Here is a 21,258-nt window from a genome sequence, read left to right as displayed (position 1 = left end):
CAAGATATAGAAAATTCACTAAAGGTAAATATCAGAATTAGTAAAAAGATACAAAAATAGCAAGCTTATACATCATAAAAAAAAACTACCCCATCATTTGCCCATTCCTTCTAACAATTTGTCCAAATCCTTATATTTATTCAAAACTGCTCACTTCTACAATATAGGGTGGAAGTTTATTCCAAATAATCAATTACTATCTGGCTGAAAGCAAATTTCTGCACAACCATCCTTTTCCAATTTAAATTTATGTCCACTTGAGTGCTTCATCCAAGAAAGAGTAAAGATGTCATCAGAGCTATCTTCTGGTGTGTACATTATATCAAACATATTAACTTATTAAAATGTCCCTGTGTTAGGTCTATTTTTTTTTTTTTTTTTTTAAGAAATTCAAGTGTTTCTATAAATTTGGTATTGAAGTTATTTGCACAACACTTATTCCAGCACTGACTTACAATATGAACTTTCATGATCTTAATGATTTTGCTAACAGAAAAAAACTAAAGAAAAAACTTCTTGGAAATATGTCTTTAAAAATTAGTTTCTAGAATTTTATTGTTGGGAAAAAATCATTAAATTCTATTTGAATTCCTTTTTTTGGGCTGCTCTTTTTTTTATAGGCCTAGTCAAGTCAGTGGCTAAAGTGCCCATGGAAAAAAACGGACCTGGATGCCATCAGCACCTAGTTTACTCACTATTAAAAGCCTCAAAACACTTCAATCAGATCTCCCAGCAGATGCCTTATTTCCACATGCTGAAATTTAAACAGAATTTGTCTTTCACCATAAGAATACCTTTTTTTACGTTCTTCATAGCCTTGCTGCTCTTCTCTGAACCCAACCCCACAAAAAATCTTCATCCTTAAAATATGGTTCCCAAACCTATATGCAATGCTCAAGATGTAGCCTAACCATTGCCTTATACAATGAAATAATAATCACCTTTGTCCCTGTTAGCAAAGTTCCTGTATATATCACTGACAGAACCTCATGAGCTGTCCTAGCAGCATGTCTGTACTAGTTAGGAACAGACAGGCTGTACCTAAATAGTACAGACTCTCTACGTAACTAATAACCAACTCTTCTGGCCAGGCTTCCTTGCATCATATGGCTAATAATAACTCTGTACTAGTTAGGTAGACAGGAAGTAGCATACCTATGGGGGGGTGCAGGGGGAGAATTCGCTCTCCTTGCAACATTTTTGCCTTAAATGGCACCTATGGAAGGGTGCACAATTTCTTTACAGGGAAATAGACCATATCACAAACAGACAGCAAAAGTGCCTATTTTGTCACCTTTGCTCCCCCTCAAGAAAAACCTGGGTACTAACAACGCAGACAGGCTGCTAGAACACCTGTCCTACTGTTTAGAGAACTCTTTGTTGGACTGTACATTTACTCTTTTTCTTTTTTCATTCTTTTTCAGTCTTTTTCATTCTTCACTGCCTTGAGTTTAGTACCACCAAAATGGTATGTTATGCTGTGATTACTGCTACCTAAATTTCAATTCCTTCCATTTATCAATATTTAAACCTCAACTGTTATTACTTTACAGCCGAAAACCTCATATGGATTACTGTCATGCTCTTAATTACTGCCATTAATCCCCTGCCCACCTTTGCATCAACATCAAACTTGAACATGAAACTTGATACCCTTATTTCAATATTGTTATTAAATACTAAAAAACAGGAAGACCCCAACATTAGTAGTGGCAAATAATGTGAAGTGCTTGGACACATGCTGTCATTTTCTACATCAGCATGTTCGTGAGGCAACAAGAGGGAGCAATACTCTTGATCTGATTATCAGTAGTGATTCTTCATGCATTAAGAATCTGCAGATAAATGAACCACTAGGTGGCAGTGATCACAGTGTGTTGAAGTGGGATTTACTCAAGGAGGTAACTACCATCAGAGGTAAAGGGAAGGGTTTTTGTTTTCGTAAAGGCGACTATGATGGTCTGAGACAGTATTTAAATTCTATACAGTGGGACCAACTGATGATGTTACCAACAGCAAACTCAAAATGGGAAGCATTCAAGGAACTAATCTTGGAGGCTACCAGGCTTTACATACCAACTAAGAAATATTGTTCAAGGTTTAGGCCTAAATGGTTGTCAGATGAACTAATGAGACATGTGGCAGAGAAGAAAAATGCATGGGATACATACAAATTAATGGGTGACATGGAAGCCTATGATAGATATAAGTTGGTCTGTAACCAAGTCACAAAGGAGATTAGGCAGGCAAAGGCAGACTACGAAAAATCCTTGGCAAAGGATGCAAAGAAAAACAGAAAAGAGTTCTTTACCTATTTAAACTCAAGAAGGAAAGGGATGAATCAGATTGGTCCACTGGATATTGATGGTTCAACAGTTGAGGATCCTGCTCAGGTGGCTAACAATCTAAACGAGTATTTTGCATCTACATTCAAGCATGATGAGGTATTCAGGAAGGAGAATGATGTAGGTAAAGTAAACATTGGCAGTGAGCTGGATGATTTTGTAATAACTGAGAGGAAAATGGAGGAGAGATTGTTGAGGATAAACATAAAAAAGGCACCTGGGGTGGATGGGATCTATCCAGTTATATTAAAGGAGGCAGCAAAGGAAGTAAGCAAACCCTTAGCCATAATTATGAGAGCTTCTTTGGACTCAGGGGAGGTACCCATAGACTGGAGATGTGCAAATGTAACCCCAATTCACAAAGGAGGATCAAAGGCTGACACAAGTAATTATAGACCTGTTAGTTTAACTTCTGTTCCAGGTAAATTAATGGAGGCACTGGTTAAAGAAGCACTGCAGGATCATCTAGACAAGAATTCAGTTATAGCTCAGACGCAGCATGGTTTTGTTAAGGGCAGGTCTTGCCTGACCAATTTGATTGGATACTATGATGTAGTCACAAAAGAACTGGATGCAGGGAATAACTTTGATATTATATATTTGGATCTTAGAAAGGCTTTTGATACTGTTGCACATGGAAGACTGCTGCACAAATTGGAGCAGTGTGGCATTGGAGGCAAATTGCTGCTATGGATAAGGGGATGGTTGAATGGCAGAAGACAGAGAGTGGTAATCAATGGACACTGCTCAATGTGGACTAATGTTATTAGTGGGGTTCCTCAGGGTTCAGTGTTGGGTCCGTTGTTGTTTTCGGTGTTTATGAATGATATTGATGATGGGATATCAAGTTTAATGTACAAGTTTGCAGATGATACAAAGGTTGGCAGGGTTGTTAAGGACACCACTGATGCTATGCTGCTGCAACAGGATCTGGAAAGGTTGAACAGATGGGCTGAGAGGTGGCAAATGAAGTTTAACATTGACAAATGTAAAGTACTACATATGGGAAACAGTAACCCAAGAGCAACGTATTAACTCTGCGGTACTATACTGACAGTGGTGGAGAATGAAAAGGACCTGGGGGTAATTGTGCAGGCAGATATGAAGTTCTCTGAGCAGTGCAGACGAGCTGCAAGAGTAGCTCATGGTGTCTTATCAATGATATACAGGAATTTTTCTAGCAGGGATAAGGAGGTGATTATTCCCTTGTATAAGGCAATGGTTAGGCCACATCTTGAGTAGATGAAATGAGGCCTCCAGACCTGTATACAGGTCTGGAGGCCTCATTTCAAGAAGGATGTAGAGCTGCTGGAACGGGTAGAGAGAAGGGCAACAAGATTAGTGAATGGAACAAAGGGTTGCTCTTACGAAGAAAGGCTTAAGTTTTGCAAATTACAGAGTCTGGAGACTAGGCACCGGCGAGGTGATCTGATAGAGGTGTATAAGGCTTTGAATGGTTTGAGCATGCTCAATGCCAATGGGATTCTTCATCTTGCCCAGAATAATCAACTCAGAGGGCATAAATTCAAATTGAGGAAGGACGGATGTTGGATAGATGTGCGGAAATTTGCCTTTGGCCAGCGGGTGGTTGGTTGGTGGAACCGACTTCCATCACTTGTTGTTGAAGTTGATAGCCTAAACAAATTTAAGGCTCAACTGGACAGGTATTTCAAGCGAACAGAGGGGTGAAATGGGAGTGGTGTGTTTTTTTTTTTTTTTTTTGGCTGATGCTGAATAAGCTTGCTTTCTTGCATCATATGCCTCTACTAATGCTAATCCTAATTACCTATTAGACTTTGGATCACTACATAATCTAATCTTGTCCAGATGAGCAAGTTATTGTAATCCATGTCCAAGAATGATTAATGGTTGCCTTATAATGTTCATCTCTTAATTCTATACAGCCCATGAAAGAAGCTGAAACCACTTTTCCTTTCCCCACCCCATCTCTACATTGCTTTTAACTTAGGGAATGGTCTGAAAAATCCTTGCAGCCAATGCCAGTTAAATCTGAAATGTTGGAAATGGACCAATGATCAATGTACCCAAAGAGTTGAACTGTCTTCCAATTAACTCACTTTGGCAACTGTATGTAGTATCACAAACCATTGCCTTGCAAATTCTTGTGCTTAATGTTTGGATATGAATTGCAGAAAAATTCAGCATTTGTAAGCCAAAACTACACAAAAATAGCTGGTAGGCACAATTTTCCTCCTCTGATTTTAAAACCTATTTTTGTGTTTTGCTTCTGTTTTTTCTGTCTGTCTGTAATATGGTCTATTGTGATAAATTGTCTACAATCACTTAGGAACACAAATGAGATATGGCAGCACTTACTTGAAGATTTCGAGCCAATTTATACAGAACTAGGGACATTTGAAACATACTGAAAATTATATGGAAAAATGTATATACTTCTCAAAGGCCCACACACAAAAAAAAAAAAAACTTGTACATACTCTGAAAATGGTTAAAAATATCTGGTTTAATTTACTGTCAAGAGATATATAAATAATTATATTCATATTCCAAACAATTGGTTTAGTGGTAACTGTTCAGTAAAGAGTAAGACAAATACTTCACAGCATGTATCAGTAAATATTTATAAAATTTAGAGGTCTAAATTACATAAACATTAACAGTAAAAAGAGAAAATTTGGACTTTATCACAACCATATTTAACCCCAGGGGCTAACATCTGGTGAGTATGGGCTTGGCAAACCCAGGGTCCTGAGCTGGATATCATCATTCTTCTCTTTCTTGGTGATTCCTTTCTACTTCTTTCTTTATTTATTTATTTCTTTCTTTCTCTCTCTCTCTCTCTCTCTCTCTCAGGGTAACTTGGGAATTTTTTTTTTTTTTTTTTTTGGCTGGTGCAGCATAAGCCTCAGGCTTCCTTGTACTATATGGCTGATAATAATAATAATATGTTATGATCTCTTTTTCAAGACCTTTGTCTATGGTAAGAAAACGAAACTGTCTGCTCTCAATATAAATGGAATAATTTTTTTTTTATTTATAAATGAAATTTAAAAAATAAAGTTTAAAGTAACAAAAAATTTAATATCAACAATTTTATTTTACAGATAGAGTTCCCAGGCTTTTTTTCTCAACCCGTATGTAGCTAAACTCTCTAAGCATGATAAAATTCCTATTAAACATTAGTAGACTGAGTCTATAATACTGCCACAAAAAAAAAAAAAAAAACTTTTCATTAGTATAGTGGCAGTACCAAGTAAAAATGAAAATTTATTTATCTATGACTGATTATCAGTTATGTAAATAAATTAACCTTCTGGGTGGACTGTAGATAATAACAAAAAAAAAAAAAATTTAAGTTAATATGAGGAAGGAAAAAAAAGAATAAATTACAAAACAAAGAAATCATGTGATGAATACTTTAACTAGTATATTGCTTTAAGAAAAATAATTAAGTTATTGTACAGATTTTTAACTAAAAGCAAAATTAAATTTAAAGGCCATAGTGAAAGGGCAATGACTATTTTAAAGTATTACTTACTCAGTTAGTATTAGTAATGGCAAATGATGCAAGAAAGCAAGCTTATATATATATATATATATATATATATATATATATATTAAAAAAAAAAAAAAAAAAACCACTACACACTTCACCCATCCAAATGCTCTAAAAATTTGTCTAGGTCTTCCTTGAATTTATTCAAACCACAACACATGGAAGTTTGTTCTAACAATCAACCATTGACTGACTGAAGAAGGCAAACTTCAACACATCTATCATGCAACCGTTCTTCCTCAACTTGAATTTATGTCCCCTCATGTGTGTAGTCCCAGAAAGATGAACGTAATAAACACTTTGCTTACTCAATCCATTCAAAGCCTTAAACACTTCAATCAGATCTCCCCACGAGTGCCTAGTCTCCAGATGCTGCAATTTGCAGAACTGAAGTCTTTCTTGGTAAGAGCACAATTTTGTTCCCTTCACCAATCTGGTTGCCCTTCTCTGCACCTGTTCAAGCAGAACTACATCCTTTCTAAAATGAGGCCTCCAGACCTGTATGCAGTACTCAAGATGCTGCCTAACCATTGCCTTATATAACCATTGCCAAAGACCAGGGGTGGCGAACCTGTAGCACGCATACAAATTTTTTAGGCACTCGGAACTCAGAGCATGCCAAAAAAATTTCGAACTTAAAAACATCACTCCAGGAAACTCCCTCGAGTCGTGACCTGTGCACGGCAGTTCTCTACCAGGCATGCAGTGACGTGACACCATTCAGCAAATAGCTGTATTCATGCAGTGATTTGTTTGAAGTTGAAGTGGTAAGAGACATACTGACAAAACTGTGCGATTAAATGTCTTGAATATCACCTTCCGAGGGGCATACAAAAAATTCCGAGAGGCACGCGAGGGTAGTCTTTTAAAAGATTTAGCCAATTTTGGCATACACCCTTAAAAAGGTTTGCCACCCCTGTCAGAGACAAAATCCCACGAGCTATACTGGTAGCCTGTTTGCACTGCTCAGAGAACTTCAAATCTGACTACAATTATCCCTAGGTCTTTTTACATTTTCCAATAACCTGAATGTAATACCGCAGGGTTGGTACATTAATCTAGGATAACGCTACCCATATGCAGTACACTGCATTTGTCAATGTTAAGCTTCAACTGCCAATTTTTTTTTTTTTTTTTACATTTTGTTGCAGCAGCTTACCAACCTCAGTATCATCTGCAAACTATTAAGCCTGATACTGTAACTGAAGTATAACTGCACTCCTGTCTAGATGGGCTTGCATTACTTATTATTATTAGCCATATGGCACAAGGAAGCCTGAGGCTTATGCTGCACCAGCCAAAAAAAAAAAAAATTCCTGAGAGAGAAAGAGAAGGGAATCATCAAGAAAGAGAAGAATGATGATATCCAGCTCAGGACCCTGGGTTTGCCAAGCCCATACTCAGCAGATGTGAGCCCCTGGGGCAGTAACTCCATTATTTTCCCAGGAAAAGAAGTTAAGCTAACAGGTCTGTAATCATGTATGTTACCTTTTGATCCCCTTTTGTGAACTGGGAATACATTCATACATCTCCAGTCCATAGGGACCTCCCCTGAATCCAAAGATGGTCTTATAATTATGGCTAAGGGTTTGCTTACTTCCTTTGCTGCTTCCCTTAATATGAGTGGATAGATCGAATCCACCTCAGGTGCCTTTATGTTAAACTGCAACAACTTCTGTTGAAGCTTAACAAGTTTCCTATCAGTTATCACAAAATCATTTTGCTAAGTTAGATTTTGATGAATTTCTGGAATTTCCCTCCCTAAAGAACTCCTAATGCATATATGTAGATGCGAAATACCTATTTAGTTTGCCAGCAACCTGAGCAGGTTCAACAGTTAAACAATCAACATCAAGTGGACCAATGTGGTTCAACACTTTCTTTCTACTGTTAATATAAGTAAAGAAGTCTGCTGCTTTTCTTGGCATTCTTTACCAGTGCTTTATCAATCTGCCTTAGCTTACCTTGCCTCCTTTGTGACTTGATTACAACAGACTAGTTTAAATCTACCACAGGATTTTGTATCACCTGATAATTTATACACATCCCATGCATTTTAATTCTCTGCCACAAGTCTTATCAGTTCATCTGACATCCATTTCGGTCTAAGCCTGGAACACCATCTCTTAGTCACTATGAAAAACCTAGTATCTTCTATAATTACTTCCCTGAATGCTTCCCCTTTAGAACTGCGTCAGTCCATTCCACTGCATAGAATTTAAAAACTATCTGAGATCACTGTATTCACCCTTACGAAAACAAAAGCCTTTCCCTTTACCTTTGACATTAGTTATGTTTTTAAATAAATTCTGCATCTGTACACTGTGATCACTGCCACCAGGCGGGTCTTTTACTTGCAATTTCTTAATGCTTGAAGAATCACTGCTGATAACCAGATCAAGAGTAATGCATCCTCTTGTTACCTCTCTAACACGCTGTTGTAAAAAACACTCATCTAATAAATCTACAAAAGTCTTGCTGTTGTGCGAGTGACAAAGCTCAAATTCCAGTCAATATCTGGAAAGTTAAAATCTACCATTATAAGACATTCTGAGTTATGGGCCCACTATTTCTCTGTATAGCTTTTTGGTATACTCATCATAGTCAGGCACATAGCACACTCCTACTGTCATTTTTGTTTTCCCAGTGCTTATGTCACACGAAACTGACTGAACATTACAATGGTCACCCATGTTGCCTGAATGCACTGCCTTAGATTTAATATGCCTTTTAACTAAGAGCATACCCTCTACCCCCTCCTGTTCTATGTGTCCTTCTTGTATACATTGTACTCCATATTCAAATTCAGCATCACCTATGTCTGAGTGACACCATATCTCTGCTATCCCTACAATGTCTGCATTTGATGATTAATTAGTATTGCATTGTAAATAAATAATTAGCATTGTAAATAAATTTACAATAGTTATATACTTACATCATCATTTCTTTTACAACTTGTTACTGAAAAATGAGCTTTTAATTATTATGACAAAATTTTAAGAGTCAGTCAATCTATATGCTAGTGGCATTTTTTCACTGTGGGGAGCAACAATATTTTTTTTTTTTTTTTTTTTGTGTGTGGACTATGTGAAAGCTGACAATGTTTTTAATAAGTGAACTCTGAAATTATAAGCACAATGCTACTAAAAAGATAAATGAAATAAATTCCATTACTTTTCACTGTAACAACCTGGTTGCGACCTGGTGTAGCAATATGATCAATCGTATATGTTATGGAACCAAATTTATATGCTACAAAAAAAAAGGGTGGCCCATTGTTACTCTTCCATCTCTCATGTCCTCGATTTAACCAAGACACTTGTGTGAGATACCCCATTTTGTTATAATTAAAAAAAATTAATTTTTAGCTTTTTTACTGAATTGAAAATGGTAATCTATTAATTATGATCTGCTAAACTAAAAATATCAAATGAAAATTAACAAGAGAAAATAAAAATAATAAAAATTTAAAAAGTTTTTATAATTTTTTTTTAGAATTTAAGATCATTCACATCCTCTGGATTGAAACTCAATCACTGTTATCGTATTTGGTAGACACTCATTTGGCATCTGGGATGCAATGTAAACCTATATTTCAGCTGTTCACATTTATCTGATGAAACCAAGTGGACTTTCACTGGTATTTCACAGATTCCACATGGGAAGGGGGTTTTCCTTAGAAGAAAGATATACAGTTTTGCTAACCTAGTGTCTATCAAACATCAAACAAAAATTTAATGTCCCATAATTCATAGTATATCAAAATGAAAGCAGAAAATACTATATATCTAGTTAAAGAATGCTGGTTGGCCAAGGTACATAGGAGAATCTGATTTCATTTACAAATTAAAATAAAAAAAGAAACATTTAAAATGACATCTGTCAGATGCCATACTAGCAAAGGATGGTTACCTGAGCCCTATTATACTGGCTGAAATAAAGTTTACTGTACTGGAATATAATAATATAAACTCCCCCTTCCCATAAGGATTCTTATGTAAATTGGAAGACAGGGTCAGGACATCGCTGCCTGGAAAAAGGAGCACAGATAAATGAGACAGCACTCTCAATATCTCGCCTCCCTAAGGATTCAAAAATGCTTTCAAGACCGATAACCAAGATCTACATTTTCCATCATCATATCATGCAATATTAAAATGACCTTTGTTTTGGTTTAAAATGCTAACCTTCTAGTCAGCCTTTTCAGTATTGCATATATATTAAAAATACGAAAGTATTTCATATAAATACTTAAAATAGTTAAAACTATTCAAAAATAGATGTCTGAAAACTTTAGATCAAAACTGGGCATGCAATTCTAAATCTGAACAACTGACAACCATACACAAAATGCATTTTTAAAGCAACCACCATGATATAGTGGAGTTTCTTTGGATAGGTTTAGGTTTAAATCATGCAAGTAGCTAGCATAATTTCTTACAAAGGTCTTTTCACTTGGGGCTATAGTTAAGATTTTCTTCTCCCTCATGAAGTAATAGAGTTTTTTCAACCGGAAAAATACAGGTCACCACATCCCAGCAGTAAAGCACGAGGGTACAAAACTGCACATGCTTTGAGTGAATGGAGTTCAAGCCAGCACCACTACTAAATATGGTAATATCCTTGTATTCCCTCTAAATTCTTTAGCCGGAAAAACATGCAAACAGGATAAGAACACATGTTCATATTTAACTCTTGCAGATGTGACACACATGAACCACATGTAGGAATGGCATGTCATGTTTTCTTTTTTTTTTTGGGGGGGGGGGATTATATAGTGTATTAAACAACAAAAAAAAAATTAAACCACCAGTTAAGCTGACTACAACTATCACCTTTTTTTTTCTTTTTTTTTTTGTTAGTTGTTGGCACATCAGCTTCTGTGGCCATAATGCGCCTCCCCAAGTTTTTGCATGTACTCTGATCCAAGCCCGAGGTGGGATTCGAACCCACAACCTTTGGGTTGCCAGGCAGGCACTTTACCCACCCGGCTAGCCCGGTTGGCAACTATCACCTGTCAGGCTTTCTTATGGGATGCATTCTGCAATAGTGCCAATCATCAAAGGATGCAGTTTGTCTACAATTTTACATGTGGTCTGGGGTGGGGTGCCTTGGATCAAGAAAGGCTGATGTCACAATAAACTTTTAATTTTAGCCTTTCCTATTTATTCTACTTACGTTTAAAAAATGTAAGAATACAAAATAAAGAGGCCATGCATCACCACCTTTGCCTCCCCTTGCTCAAACTAAAAATCGTGGCAATCTTCAACAAGAAGAAAATAGAATAAGAAATGGGAAAATGGGAAAAACAAGAAAGAAAATAGTCCAGATATCTGGAAGAGCAGCCCACATACAACTCCCCTCCAGACCCCCAGAACCAGCCTGAAGAAACCACAGATGATCAGAGTATGAGGGTAAAGTTCACCCCGGGGCTTCCACTCCAACAAGAACTACTGGATCCGGGATAGTAAAACTTGGCATCTTACTATCGGTCAATAGATTTAACCCTCACCCATAAATTAACTGCTGACAACACCTCTTGCCAGTATGCACATCAAGTTTTGAAAGCATCAGCAAGCAGGAGTATGACAGCAGGTAAGAATTTCATTTTTATGTATGTTTATCCATATGTATTTATGTATCCTTAATTTCTGTTTTCTAGTGTAACCCAAACAGAAATTTAACCTAAAATCCTTTACACTTAAAATTTACAATTAATATTTATTGGAATTAGACTAAGGCGCATTTAGGGCTAGAGCCTCAAGCTGCGAACAAATTTAGACTATGTATATAAAGTGCTTAGCATCATAATACACAGCCATTTCTGTATAAACAGAAAATTTTTAAGGTGGCATCGTTTTAGGTTATATCTCATATTGTGAATACCTTCACAACGAGTTGCCATGATATTGCACTACTTCGAATAAGTAACGCTTCACCTAAGGAGAAGACTAGTGTTACTTATTCTCAGATAGGTACCACCACCCAGACAGCACTGTTTCAGGGCTATTTGGCCCTTCGTCAGTGAGTGGGTAGGTACCCAAGTGATGCAATAACCTAAAACGATGCCACCTTAAAAATTTTCTGTTTATACAGAAATGGCTGTGTATTATGATGCTAAGCACTTTATATACATAGTCTAAATTTGTTCGCAGCTTGAGGCTCTAGCCCTAAATGCGCCTTAGTCTAAATACATCATACACCATCAGGCATCTCTCATATTGTGGAGTTATACTACATAACTGTTTTTGCCATCATTGCATCACTTGGGTACCTACCCACTCACTGACGAAGGGCCAAATAGCCCTGAAACAGTGCTGTCTGGGTGGTGGTACCTATCTGAGAATAAGTAACACTAGTCTTCTCCTTAGGTGAAGCGTTACTTATTCGAAGTAGTGCAATATCATGGCAACTCGTTGTGAAGGTATTCACAATATGAGATATAACCTAAAACGATGCCACCTTAAAAATTTTCTGTTTATACAGAAATGGCTGTGTATTATGATGCTAAGCACTTTATATACATAATATTTATTGGAATATAATTAATTACAAATGTTCCAAATTGTAACACTTTCTATTTTCTACCCCTAAGAGCATGGTCTGATGGTGGGTATCGCTGAAACACCACCTTAAATGTATAGTGGTTTGGGTTATACGCTTAATAAACTATATTACTAATTTCACATGGTCTACAAGTGGTTATTAATTATAGTGATTAATTTTCATGGAAAACAACCACATCATATCCTTCCCTAACTATATTACATGGCAATTTTCTTTCCCTTTCCATCTGTTAAAGACGATGGCAATAGTTTATAGGTAAAACACAGCGTAAATTTTTTTTCTTTTATTTTTCCTTTCAGCAAAATAAACAAGGGCAATCTGCATATAGATATCTATCATCTCATGTTAGGTACTACATTTAAAACAATATTAAATATTAATACCTTTTTATGCAACATTATTACGGAACGTGCTGTAAAATAATGTTATATTTTATTCTGATATCTCAAATTATTATCACATTTTCTGGACCATAAGATGCACTTTTTTTTCTTGAAAAATGTTTCCTAAAATTTCACTGTGTTTTATGGACTAAAGGTTTTCTAAAAGCATGCAGTGATGTTTTTACCTCTAATTAAACTAGAGAAAGTATATCCAAAATGTCCAGGTGGCCTCCAGAAAATGACACTTAGTGTTTGATCAATTTAGATCATGTGGATTGTGGCAGCAACAAAAAGGCCAGTTGTAGAATTAAGCACACAGTTGGTACAAATTCAAAAGGGCTTAGCCAACTGCAGTCATTGAACATCAATTAACAAATCCTTTACAGCTTTCATGCATGAGGAGTAGACCAAATGGATGGAAGCATCAAATCAGGATCAGACACCAACAGGACCAATGGTCAGGCCACGCCTTGAGTACTGCGTACAGGTCTGGAGGCCTCATTTTAGGAAGGATGTAGATTTACTTGAGCGTGTACAGAGAAGGGCAACAAGATTGGTGAGGGGAATGAAGGGATCCTCTTACCAAGAGAGGGTTAAGTTCTGCAAATTTCAGTGGCTGGAGACTAGGCACCTGCGCGGTAATCTGATTGAGGTGTATAAGGCCTTGAATGGGTTGAACACGCTGAATTCTGATGGGATTCTTCCACTTGTTCAGATTACGAACCTAAGGGGTCATAAATTCAAATTAAGAAAAGACAGATGTAGAATAGATGTGCGGAAATTTGCCTTTAGCCAGTGGGTGGTTAATTGCTGGAACAAACTTCCATCTGTCGTTGTGGAAGTTGATAGGTTGAATAAATTTAAGGAGGAACTGGACAGGCATTTGGAAGGAATGGTGTGATTTTTTTTTTTTTTTTTTTTGGCTGATGCTGCATAAGCTTTCTTGCATCACATGCCGCTACTACTACCACCAATGAAACAACTAACAATTTTATAGAAGCACAAATGGATGAAAAATTCATGGCTATTTGTGAAACAAAAGAATTGCCGTCTTTTGAAAAATGTGAATCAGCAATTCCCTTGATGGCATTGAAAACAATAAGGTCTTTGAAGAAAGTGAAAGTTCAGATCATAACACTAGTAATGATGAGTGTGACAGTAGGAAGGACAAATTAAAGCTTTGTTTACATGATGGATTCCTTCAGTAAGCACTTGTGAATCTGTGTTTCAAATATATGCAATTTCATTGCATATATTTGAAACACAGATTTGTGGGTAGACTAGCTTACATCTGCCAAAGTTTACCTCTCCAAAAATGTGGGCAAGGCTCACTCATCATCTGGAAAATACAGTAATTAGCATGCTTCGCCCTGGAATGAGCCAGCAAAAAAAGTGACAAGTGCACCTTGTGATAAAGAATATCATTTTATAACTTTAAAACCCGAAAGGAATAATTCAGAATTGTTGATGTTTTAAAGCTATCCTTTGTTATAAAAATATAGCGAACACAGCTATGTATAAGGAATTTTTCATATTGAAAACATTTTTAAATAATTTTTTTTAATCTACGCTTCGGCATAGATTAAAAAAAATTATATGATTATACATAGGCACACCACTGTTCGTGAGGGCAAAGCAACACAATGGGTGTTACTATGGAAACATAATGAGCAATAATTCGCATTTTTCTAAAGATGTTTAGGTGAAAATCAGCTTTACAGCCACAAGCACATCTTTGTACAACATATGCCAAATGAAATTAAGCCTGCTATGAATTTTTTTGTGATAAAACTACTTCAATTCCAACAATTAATAATGCAGATTGGATGAAAACATTAATTGATGTATTCTAAAATTGACATTGATGTTAACCTAACAGATTTTTTGTTTTTTTAAATTTTAACAGCTCTGGCATACTTTATACAAGGGATGCACCCACCTTTGGGTTAAATACAGTGCTAAACAATTTATTCTGCAAGTTATCAACAGAGATGTGTTAAAGCAACCATTTATATTATCCAAAACAGCAATCATATTTCTAAAATATATATGTTTAATGGAACAAAATAGAGGGCAATTGTTTTAAATGAGAATCCAGAAAAATACAAATAACTTTAAGTAAAAGTGCTAGAGACATGAAAATTCCAAGTTACATTTGTTATTCTGCACATGGTGTCTATTCCTCAACAACCTGTAAAACTGAAGTGCACAAGCAGTAAATAACATGGTTTTCAGCACAGAGAAGCACACATTCATGTTATATTACTCGATACAAAGTTTTGAAAGAAAGTGGATGTTTTGGTTTTGCTGGCAAATAGCTGACAAAAATACAGATATTCATACTGCATCTGCCAAACAGTGCGTGAATGTCTGTGTTTCAATTCAGGTGATGAATGACCTTAAAATTTCTAAAAAACATTCTTTATTATTAGTAGTAGTACTCATTTCTTTTGTTTAGTTAGGTGCATCATAATTAACAGATCACCATTTCCAATTCAATAAAAAACATTCTTTTTTTTTTAATAATAACAACAAAGTATGGCATCTCCCAGGTATTAAATGAACAAATCTGCCCAATTTAAGCACTAGAACAATGGAGGGTTAACAGGTGATAGTTGCACCTAGTCATACTCCCAAGGGCTCACATCTGGGGAGTATGGGCTTGGCACACCTAGGGTCCTGAGCTGGATATCATGATTCTTCTCTTTCTTGATGATTCCTCTCTCTCAGGGTAATAATAATAATTTTTATCCTTCTTAAAAGATTTTGCAAATTTTTAATAGCAAAGGGGGGGGTTCGGTGTTGGGTCCATTGTTGTTTTATATATTTATCAATGATACTCATGAAGGTATATCAAGCTTAATGTCAAAGTTTCAGAAGATACAAAGGTTGGCAAGTTGTTAATGACAGTACACTGCTGCAACAGGATCTAGAAAAGTTGGGCAGATGGGTTGAGAAGTGGCAAATGAAGTTTAACATTGACAAATGCAAAGTACTGCATATAGGTAGCAGTAACCCCAGAGAAATGTACCAACTGGGTGGTGTTACACTCAAGGTAGTGGAGAATGATAGAGACCTGGTGGTAACTGTGCAGTCAGATATAAAGTTTTCTAAGCAGTGAAGACAGGCTGCCAGAGTAGGTCATGGGGTCTTGTCAATGATATACAGGAATTTTGCGAGCAGGGATAAGGCAGTGATTGTTCCCTTGTATAAGGCAATGGTCAGGCCACACACCTCGAATACTGCACACAGGTCTAGAGGCCTCATTTTAGGAAGGATGTAGAGTTGATAGAACAAGTGCAGAGAAGGGCAGCAAGATTGGTGAGGAGAACAAAGGGGTGCTTTTACCAAGAAAGGCTTAAGTTCTGCAAACTGCAGCTTCTAGAGACTTGGCACCAGCGAGGTGATCTGATTGAGGTGTATAAGGCCTTGAATGGATTGAGCAGGTGCAATGCTAATGAGATTCTTCCTCTTGCTCAGATTACAAACCTGATTCAAACTGAGGAAAGACAGTTGTGGATAGATGTACGGAAGTTTGCTTTAGCCAGCGGGTAGTTGATTGCTGGAACAAACTTGTTGTTGTGGAAGTTGATAGCTTAAATAAATTCAAGGCAGAACTAGACAAACATTTGGAACGACTGGATCAGTGAAATGGGAAGTTTTCTTGTTGTTTTTTTTTTTTTTTTTGGCTGATGCTGTATAAGCTTGCTTTCTTGCAAAATGTGCCTCTGCTAATGCTAAAAGGGCAAAAACATTTTTTGAAAGGTACTACAGGTTACTGGTGGGTAAACAAGGTGGTTTGCTGGAGCATTTATTTCCATAAGAATATTAATTTCCATATTTTAAACTTAACTATCCTGAATTTCCTTTTATGCTGTACTTCACAACAGCACGGTTCAAAGTGAAAGGATATAAATAAATTAATATGGAATCTAATAAATCAGGATGATATATTTGTTCCACTGCTAACATAGAGAGAATTCAATTTCATCAACTAGTCTGGCCAATGGCAATTATTATTATTATTAGCTATATGGTGCAGTGCAAGGAAGCCTGAGGCTTATGCTGCAGCAGCCAAAAAAAAAAAAAAAAATCCTAGTTACCCTGAGTGAGAGAGAGATTGTTGTTGTTCTTTTGGTTTTTAGGAGCATTAGCAACTATGGCCATATTGCTCTGGGATATGCGGTGGTCATTCCCTGACCTTTCCGCATCCTCCGTATTTGGTGGTGACGGGCTCGAACCCAGGTCTAATCAAGAAGCGTGTGCTACGCACTGCTGCTCCTTCCCACCTGGCTACGGAGGCGCCGAGAGAGAGAGAGAGAGAGAGTGTCAAAAGCAGAAGGGAATCACCAAGAAAGAGAAGAATGATATCCAGCTCAGGACTCTGGGTGTGCCAAGCCCATACTCACCTGATGTGAGCCCCTGAAGAATGTGGGCTAAATATAAATACCTCCCTTCCTTGGAGCAATGTGGCCTTGGTTGCTTGTGCTCCTAAAACCCTCCCATCCAGGGATAGCTAGAATAAGGGTATAATGACTGAAACTGCCTAGGGCACAAGGACCCACGTTCAAAAAAGTAAGCAGTCGCATCAGTAACCCAAATCTATCAAGTTTTCTTTCCCCTTACTCATGCGTACCCTTCCTCTATTCCTAGCTCTCTTAGGCCTAATACCTCTTACTTCTTCCTCCTGTCAACGATGATACAGGTGGGCGAAATCTGTTGATTCAACGAACTTGACGATAAAAATTGTAATCCGCCTCTCTTGTGAGAAATTTGGTTGTGTGCACTTAATCGAACACCGAGCAATCGAAGTCCGAATGTTCGAAAAACCACAGCTAAAGTGTCCATCGGAACGTTACCGGCTTTGCATTTGTACCTATGGCAATGCCCAAATACTTATCTTGACAGCCATAGAAACAAAAAAGTCAGTTATTATCTGTTAACAACCAAAGAGGGTTGAACTTCAGGGTTTACTCCTTAATTCTTCACACCTGTCAAATTAAATCTTTTCGTTGAAACATTAAATAAGACAAAACTCTCACAGCACGATTACTACTGCGCAACGCAAGCGCCACTAGTAAGATAAATTCGACTAAAGATTCAAACAGAAAAAAATTTAGCTTTTTATAAATGTCAGGTGATATGTTCCTCCACTCGTACTTTAACGCAGCCACCAGTTCGGCCTTGTTCTTTAGCATTAGCATTAGTAGAGGCATATGATGTAAGAAAGCAAGCTTATGCAGCATCAGCCAAAAAAAAAAAAATAATAATAATAATAACACTTCCATTTCACCCCTCCGTTCGTTCGAAATACCTGTGCAGCTGAGCCTTAAATTTATTTAGGCTATCAACTTCCACAACAAGGGATGGAAGTCTGTTCCACCAACCAACTACCCGCTGGCTAAAAGCAAATTTCCGCACATCTATCCTACATCTGTCTTTCCTCAATTTGAATTTATGCTCTCTCAGGTGATTATTCTGAGCAAGAGGAAGAATCCTATCAGCATTGAGCATGCTCAAACCATTCAAGGCTTTATACACCTCTATCAGATCACCTCGCCGGTGCCTAGTCTCCAGACACTGTAATTTGCAAAACTTAAGCTTTTCTTCGTAAGAGCAACCCTTTGTTCCATTCACTAATCTTGTTGCTCTTCTCTGTACTCGTTCCAGCAGCTCTACATCCTTCTTGAAATGAGGCCTCCAGAACTGTATACAGTACTCAAGGTGTGGCCTGACCATTGCCTTATACAATGGAATAATCACCTCCTTATCCCTGCTAGAAAAATTCCTGTATATCATTGACAAGACACGATGAGCTACTCTTGCAGCCCGTCTGCACTGCTCAAAGAACTTCATATCTGCCTGCACAATTACTCCCAGGTCCTTTTCATTCTCTACCACTGTCAGTGTAATACCACAGAGTTGACACGTTGCTCTGGGGTTGCTGTTTCCCATATGTAGTACTTTACATTTGTCAATATTAAACTTCATTGACAAATGAAGGGCGATCTCGACTTGCACGTACCCGATGATCCGAAACAATACATCCCAAAGATGCTCGATAGGGTTCAGATCAGAACTCTGGGTTGGCCAATCCAACTTTTCCACACTCATATCATCAAACGACTCTGTTACTACCCAAGCAGTATGGCCTGGCGCGTTGTCTTGCTTATAGAGGTATTGGCCTTCCCCGCAGTATTGCCATAATGTTGGAAGTGCAAAATTGTCCAGACTGTCCTTGTATAACACAGCATTCATGGTTTTGTCGATAACAATTAATGGGCCCAAGCCAAACCATGGGCTTCCGCTAAGCTTCATTTTTGGGAGGATACAATCAAGAACGAACTGTTCCCCAGGCATTCGCCACACCCAGAAACGGTCATCAGACTGGTAGAGTGCGAGCCTTGACTCGTCTGTCCATTGGACTGTTTTCCGCTGCTCTACAGTCTAGGATTCGTGTTCCTTACACCATGCTAATCGATGTCTAGCATTTTTTGATCAATTCTGTTGAACTGTTGAGGTAATCCTGTCACCTTGCATGTCCACTTTTGCCATCGTCTGTTCGAAGCCCAGCGTGCACATTTATAGTATTATGATGTGTTGCATTCATAGGACCTGTTTCCCCATCCTTGGATGGGTGTCCGGATATTAATGGTAGGGCAGTGTATATGGGTGTTATACATGTTTTTGGATGAAAAACGGAAGTAAAAAACAACCACCATGCAATCATTGCCTGAAACAGACTAATTCAACCACCTTGATAAAACCACCCTCCTTCGCCATGGTATGGGGACTGACGGTGATAATATCAACTATGCCATGGCGAAGGCAAAAAACTTTCAAAATACTAGAAACAATTTTTTAAATATATAATAATTTCTTAGTAATATTTCTATTGTCTATTTCTTTTTTTATCACTGTACTTATGTATCCCTTAGTTTAGTATAGTATTTTTAATTTAAATTTTTGCTAAAATTATGTCAAAAAACAACAGTGAAGCAAAATACAAGAGCTGAAAGTAACTCGAACGCTTTGGGTGTAGAGAGAACTGGTAAGATAGGTTCTCTTATGAATAAATTTCATAATGTGAGCTATTTGCTGTATGTTTGCCAAAATATCTGTATCAGAGCGTATACTGCCCAAGGAGATGCATTTAGTTAGGTGACCGGTAGGTGAGTTTTAGGTGCAATGATTTTGAGGAGATTAAGCAGAAATTCAGTTCTGAGACACAAATATTAAAAAGCAAAAAATATGGTTGATGCCCTCGAAAGAATTAAAACAAGGAACCCATCAAGCTTCAGCTTCTCAGCTCAATGCTTAAGCCTACATTCGTGCATCAGAGAACATAGCAGCATTTCCAAAAGCAAAAAGGGTTAGTTCCACAAGAAATACTGTATATTGTACAAAGAGCATTGGTGGATTGGAACGACTGTATACACTATTATCACTTAAGCACAAAAGATTTTGTTATACACCTTAGTAGTAATGATATTAAGAATATGTCTAAGGATTTACTTAACAGGTACATCGCAATATTGAGAAAGAACCGCTAGTTAGGATTAAAGTTTCCTTAGACATGATATGAGGAAGTACATAATGAGAACCTTGTCAATAAATTGGCCGCTGGAAAGATTATGCGCATCTCATGGCACAGAAATTTTCCCAGCATGGTCTGTTGTTATCGTGGGGTTTTAGGAGTATCAGCGACTAAGACCATATTGCTCCATGTATATTAACTATAAATTGCGTGTGTTCTGAGGTCGATTTTCTGTTTGCTGGTCGAAAAACACGAGTTTCCGAAGGAAAAAGCCATGCTACCCTCGCCTCGCCTGAGACTTACTAACTCAGCCACCTTGTAAAAAAGGCTCAGAAAATTGCTTACATCATCGACAGGACTTGTAGTGCAGTTGGTAGAATCGCCGTCCTCCCACCACCGGGTGGAAAAGACATGGGTTCGAGCCCGTCGATAACAGGAGGAATTTTTATGGGCCTTTTTCACAACGTGGTGATTTAGACGGACTCAGAGAAGGTAGCATAGTTTTTCTCTTAGAAAACCGGGTTATTCGTCCAGCAAACAGAAAATCGACCACAAAACATAGGCAATTTACAGACAATATGCATGGAACAATATGGCCTTAATCGCTGATGCTCCTAAACCCCAACTACAACGACTGTGCTTGTTAACAAGAGAAACTATTTTGAGAGGGATGGGACACACTTAGATAGAAGGGATGAAAGAATATTTGCTGATGATATTAGGGTAATATATTGGGGTCAGAAAACTGATAGACTCAGGGTTTACACAGGCTAATAGTTTAACAATGGCTGCAAGGTTAGTTGGATGTCGCAGGTTTTGGATGCATCAGCAACTTAGCCCATATTGCGCTATACGTAATATGTCAATAAATTGTGTGTGTTCTGT

General features: G+C 37.4%; 1 protein-coding gene across 2 annotated transcripts in view; it reads right to left on the bottom strand.

Annotated features, from left to right (window-relative positions):
• Positions 1 to 17,856, bottom strand: part of LOC150076847 (spermatogenesis-associated protein 20) — a 108,140-nt gene extending 90,284 nt beyond the window's left edge. The window contains exon 1 of one of the 2 annotated variants that reach the window (XM_090386050.1): positions 17,515 to 17,856. In XM_090386050.1, coding sequence (XP_090242176.1) covers positions 17,515 to 17,684 — 170 coding nt within the window. In that variant the 5' untranslated portion in view covers positions 17,685 to 17,856. Of the gene's footprint in view, positions 1 to 17,507 lie in introns of both variants that reach the window. The other variant, XM_090386051.1, reaches the window with a different exon arrangement.
• Between the last annotated feature and the right edge of the window lie 3,402 nt (positions 17,857 to 21,258).

The sequence above is a fragment of the Mastigoproctus giganteus genome, chromosome 12, assembly GCF_048544385.1.
Source record: "Mastigoproctus giganteus isolate SK-2022 chromosome 12, ASM4854438v1, whole genome shotgun sequence".
Lineage (NCBI taxonomy): Eukaryota > Metazoa > Arthropoda > Arachnida > Uropygi > Thelyphonidae > Mastigoproctus > Mastigoproctus giganteus.
Note: the sequence above shows the minus strand (reverse complement) of the source record. Positions and strands in the feature narration are given on the sequence as shown.